This window comes from Schistocerca piceifrons, chromosome 5 (genome assembly GCF_021461385.2).
Source record: "Schistocerca piceifrons isolate TAMUIC-IGC-003096 chromosome 5, iqSchPice1.1, whole genome shotgun sequence".
NCBI classification, from domain to species: domain Eukaryota; kingdom Metazoa; phylum Arthropoda; class Insecta; order Orthoptera; family Acrididae; genus Schistocerca; species Schistocerca piceifrons.
Genome location: NC_060142.1, coordinates 650,313,217 through 650,319,216, shown reverse-complemented (window position 1 = coordinate 650,319,216; position 6,000 = coordinate 650,313,217). Strand labels below are relative to the sequence as shown.

Genomic DNA, 6,000 nt, shown 5'->3' with positions numbered 1-6,000 from the left:
TCTGAGCAGCAGTTGGCACTACAGTGAAATAATGAGTCGGTTACTTCAAGGGCCGGCCGCGGTGGTCTAGCGGTTCTAGGCGCTCAGTCCGGAGCCGCGCGACTGCTACGGTCGCAGGTTCGAATCCTGCCTCGGGCATGGATGTGCGTGATGTCCTTAGGTTAGTTAGGTTTAAGTAGTTCTAAATTCTAGGGGACTGATGACCTCAGCTGTTACGTCCCATAGTGCTCAGAGCCATTTGAACCATTTTGGTTACTTCAAAGACAGCTCCGAGTCAGACGCCTATAGCGTGCATTTCACTAAACACAATCGAGAGCTCACTGGAGGGCAGGGTGGAGGTGTTTTCTGTTTTCTGATGAAAGCTGGCTCTGCCCCAGTGCCAGAGGTGGGCGTGTGTTGGTTAGAAGGAGGCCAGTTAAGGACCTAGAATCAACCTAACTGCACGCTAGACACTCTGGACCTACACCTGGTCTGGGGTGCCATTTCATATGACGGCAGTACTCTTGTGATTATCCCACACACACTGACTGCAAATTTGTACGTCAGTCTGGTGATTCTACCTGTCGTGCTGTCATTCATAAACAGTATTCCATGGGGTGTTTTCCAACAAGATAAGCCCCCCACCCTCAACATACCGCTTTTGTAACCCAACATGCTCTACAGAGTATCGACATGTTGCCTTGGTCTGCTCGATCACCAGATCTACCTCCCATCGAGCACATATGCGACATCATCGGACGACAACTTCAGCATCATCCAAAAACAGTATTAACCGTCCCTGTACTGACCGACCAAGTGGAACAGACGTGGAACTCCATCCCACAAACTGACATGAGGCGCCTGTACAACACAATGCATACACGCTTGCATGCTTGTAATTTACATTCTGGTGGTTACACCGGTTATTAACGTACCCGCATTTAATATTTGCAGTCGTTTCTCTTGAGCTTACATTAAACAGTGACGTTATGTACACAAATGTATTCTCGAAATTTCATTACTGAACATTAATTTTTTTGGAGCTGCGATTTTTTTCCGTCAGTGTGTTTATCGTAACTATGGTAATATGCCAGGCTAAAGTAAGTCGTGATTTGTGACCACAGTTATCTCACACACTGCTTGTAAGCGGACTCAAGTTTACTGCGAAGTTTCTGCTTCTACAGTTTCGTAAAGATTCATTCATTTCAGTTCGCGATGTTAATTATCACACACCCTTCGTACAGGGTGTTCCATAAGGAATGGTCAGTACTCAGGAATATAACAGGAACGATAATTCAAAGCAGAAAAGTCTAGTAAACGTGGGCTCTAAAATGTGTTCCTTAAGAGCTGTTCATCTTCATTACCGTGAAACAAATCTCTTCTACAGCAAGCTCTTTGCGTTCCATAATTTGAGAGGTGGTAATACGGACAAAACAAGCACAAAATGTCCAATAAACGTGGGTTCGAAAGTGCATACCTGAAGAGCTATGAGCACTTGCTCATCTTCACTACTATGAAACGCATCTCGTCTATTGAGCAAGAGGTCATAATACGCACTTTATGGAGCCCAAGTTTACTAGACATTATTCTCTAATTTCGGCACACACTACCTCTTGCCAAAGTAGGAGGCAGGATTCGAACCTGCGACCGTAGCGATCCCGCGGCTCCAGACTGTAGCGCCTAGAACCGCTCGGCCACCCCGGCCGGCCGTGCACGGATAGCCGAAGCGGTTAAGGAGGCCACTAGCTTAAAGCGGAAATTCCGGTTTCGAGTCCCGATTACTCACAAAATTTAATTGCCTTTTTCCCTTGCACAGTTGATGGTTTCATGTAATAGAAGAGATTTGTTTCACAGCATCAAAGAAGATGTCCTCATAGCTCTTAAAGGTAAGGCCGGCCGGGGTGGTCGAGCGGTTCTAGGCGCTACAGTATGGAACCACGCGACCGCTACGGTCGCAGGTTCGAATCCTGCCTCGGGCATGGATGTGTGTGATGTCCTAGGGTTAGTTAGTTTTAAGTAGTTCTAAGTTCTAGGGGACTGATGACCTCAGAAGTTAAGTCCCATAGTGCTCAGAGCCATTTTTAAAGTTATGCATTTTAGAGCCCATATTTACTAGACATCTTTGCTTCTAACGATCGTTGCTGTCATATCCCTGTCTAGTGACAATCCCCCTGGGACACCCAATATACGTTTCTTATGGATTCATCTCTCTAATGTTTCAAATGGCTCTAAGCACTATGGGACTTAACATCTGAGGTCATCAGTCCCATCGACTTAGAACTAATTAAACCTAACTAACCTAAGGACATCACACACATCCATGCCCGAGGCAGGATTCGAACCTGCGACCGTAGCAGCAGCGTGGTTCCAGACTGAAGTACCTAGAACCGCTCAGCCACAGCGGCCGGCGATTCATCTCTCCATTGATCTTGGTCATGCTGCATGTAATAACACTTTTGATTTTGAAAGTAACTTAAAAAATGTACCTACATCAACAATGTTGCTTCTTCACAAACATTGACTATCCAAAAACGCATACCAACAAATTCCAGATATACAGATATGTTGTGTCCTGGCAAGATCAGAGGATATCCGCAATTATCTTCGCTAGAACTCCCCTACGTCATTCGGCAAGAGCCACAGACATCTGCCGATATCTATTCAGACGTTTGTACGGAAAGAGCAGTTCCTTCGCATCTGTTATCTTCTCATAAACGGGAATGCAAGCCACTAATGCAGCAAAAGTGATGCAGCCCTACTAACGTTGGCATTCTGTGGGTGGACAACTGTGCTGTGATCCGTCCCATCGACATGCACGAGCCCTCTCTCGTGGCAAACAACAACAGGAATAAAAAGAATTCAGGCGCCAGGAGGAGCGAAGGCAGAGAGAAGGAAGAGAGAGAGAGACTCGGCGACCCTGAGCACGGCCCGGGCTGGGCGCCCGCCGCGCCGCAGCCACCCACCAGTGCCCCAGGAGCCTTCCAGCATGCCGCTCTGCCGCCACAGCGCCGCCGCCGTCGCCGCTCTCCTCGCCGTCGCCGGTAAGGTTGCCTCCTCATCGCTAACTCGCTCTCCTCCGAGTACTCGCGCTACCGCTTCACCACTCTACCTCCGCACTGAAGACGATCGAGCGACATGGACCAACGACAGAACAGCGGTAGTAACAGGTTGACAAGTATTGCACGGAGCGATGTGGAACAGTGGCTAAGACACTACATCTACATCTACATCTACATTTATACTCCGCAAGCCACCCAACGGTGTGTGGCGGAGGGCACTTTACGTGCCACTGTCATTACCTCCCTTTACTGTTCCAGTCGCGTATGGTTCGCGGGAAGAGCGACTGTCTGAAAGCCTCCGTGCGCGCTCGAATCTCTCTAATTTTACACTCGTGATCTCCTCGGGAGGTATAAGTAGGGGGAAGCAGTATAGCGAGCAAGCTACACCGCGATGCAGAGCGCCTCTCTTGCAGAGTCTGCCACTTGAGTTTGCTAAACATCTCCGTAACGCTATCACGGTTACCAAATAACCCTGTGACGAAACGCGCCGCTCTTCTTTGGATCTTCTCTATCTCCTCCGTCAACCCGATCCCACACTGATGAGCAATACTCAAGTATAGGTCGAACGAGTGTTTTTAAGCCACCTCCTTTGTTGATGGACAACATTTTCTAAGGACTCTCCCAATGAATCTCAACCTGGTACCCGCCTTACCAACAATCAATTTTGTATGATCATTCCACTTCAAATCGTTTCGCACGCATACTTCCAGATATTTTACGGAAGTAATTGCTACCAGTGTTTGTTCCGCTATCATATAATCATACAATAAAGGATCCTTCTCTCTATGTATTCGCAATACATTACATTTGTCTATGTTAAGGGTCAGTGGCCACTCCCTGCACCAAGTGCCTATCCGCTGCAGATCTTCCTGTATTTCGCTACAATTTTCTAATGCTGCAACTTCTCTGTATACTACAGCATCATCCGCGAAAAGCCGCATGGAACTTCCGACACTATCTACTAGGTCATTTATATATATTGTGAAAAGCAATGGTCCCATAACACTCCCCTGTGGCACGCCAGAGGTTACTTTAACGTCTGTAGACGTCTCTCCATTGATAACAGCATGCTGTGTTCTTTTTGCTAAAAACTCTTCAATCCAGCCACACAGCTGGTCTGATATTCCGTAGGCTCTTACTTTATCAGGCGACAGTGCGGAACTGTATCGAACGCCTTCCGGAAGTCAAGGAAAATAGCATCTACCTGGGAGCCTGTATCTAATATTTTCTGGGTCTCATGAACAAATAAAGCGAGTTGAGTCTCACACGATCGCTGTTTCCGGAATCCATGTTGATTCCTACACAGCAGATTCTGGGTTTCCAGAAACGACATGATACTCGACCAACAAACATGTTCTAAAATTCTACAACTACGGGGGGGAGAACTCCACCGGCAAATTTTCGAAGTGTGTTCTGAGTATTTTGGTGTACTGCACCCGTGCTCTCCGATAGCTCGTTACTCGAAATATCAGCAGATGTTGACGGAATGGGCTGCGCTTCTTGTCTGGAAACAAACTTGTTCCATCCACTGACGGTATTTGGTGTTGACAGCGGTAATACTCCACTCTTCGCCTCAAAACCTGTATTCAGTACTGCTAGGCTGTGTCAGGGTCTGTCTTCTCGGCAGTTTTACCTGTACGGTAACTGAGTTACACAGCAGTATTGATAAGTTTACTTATGAAGAGCTGCGGAAGTTGAAGATGCCATTGCTTCTGCAACAGCTCAGCTCAGATGTTACACTTCTACCGCATTCAGTGATCCCATACAGAATTTTGTAACCCGGCTGGAAGGCGGTGCGTGGGTCTGCTCCTGAAAACTGATAGGTTGGCCGAATGAAGGAAGTGTGTAGGAGCAGCAAAAGGTAATACACGTCGGTACTGCAAGAAAGTAAAAGTGGTTTACTGGTGCATGAATATAAACAGGGCATACATAACTTTGTAATGAGGTGCGAAGCCTTAAACCCGTCGTAAGTAGAGCAAAGTATTTAAAGTGAAGCTGAAGCGAAGTGTCCCGGCTGTCTGCTCTTGATCAAAGTGGGGATAATCTGGAGCGGAGCTCGTAGGTCTGGACAGCGCCTGCTAGAGGGCGCTATCGTCGGTCGATATCGTAGTGCCAACCTACGCCGTGGCATCGTAGCTATCGATATCACGCAGAAGATGTATATCGGCCAACCCTTCACCATTAAAGCTGTCCGTACTACCGTGTATCTCTGTCAACGTAGTCCGTAACTCGCGCTGCCTGAAAAACAAACCTAAGACAGAACCGTGCAGTACTGGAGACAAGCTTGAGAGGCGAAGTGCAATGGAGGGATTACTGTTGTCAACAGCACGTAGCGTGAGAGAACAGAACGAGTTAATCTGTTTATCTGCAAACAAGACACAAAGGGCAAACCGTCCACATTTCGTTTATTGTGCAAATATATTCAATGCAGTACTGGTTCAAAGATAAACAGAGCTAAGAAATAAAACGAAATGCACTTAAACTGTAACCAGCAGCAGGAAACCACGGGTCTATTACACCAAGATACTCATCAAATATTCCTGAACAACCAACGAAATTTTGTCGGTGAAGGTCCACTTCATCCTGTAGAATGGTATTTGAAGGAATGGGGTTCATATCCTCTTTAGACCGTTTTTACTTTCGTTCACATCCTTTAACCATTCTAGCTGATAGCCTAGGTGGCTCCTTAGACGACCGATTGCCCAACTGCATTTTTTGTCAAAGCTAGTGTTCTGCGCCTTGATGTTGACAGGATTCTAACCCGTAGCTACCCTTCTTCGCTCCACTTGTTCACCCTACCTATGTCCGACATTAGCTCAAATCATTTTACGAACAGTTCCTCCTGCGCAATCGATTCCTTTAGCAGAAGGTGGAGTTTTTAAAAATTTAAATCTAATTCGCAAATGCGAAAAAGTGGCAACAGACGCTTCCTACCCCAGCAAGATGGTCCTTCCCTGGTAGT

General features: G+C 46.9%; 1 protein-coding gene across 1 annotated transcript in view; it reads left to right on the top strand.

The window, feature by feature from the left end:
• Window positions 1-2,903: 2,903 nt before the first annotated feature.
• Window positions 2,904-6,000, top strand: part of LOC124798681 (ejaculatory bulb-specific protein 3-like) — a 51,235-nt gene continuing 48,138 nt past the window's right edge. Inside the window, exon 1 of the mRNA XM_047262182.1 lies at window positions 2,904-3,020. Within this exon, the coding sequence (XP_047118138.1) occupies window positions 2,966-3,020 (55 nt within the window). The 5' untranslated portion in view covers window positions 2,904-2,965. The remainder of the gene's footprint in view (window positions 3,021-6,000) is intronic.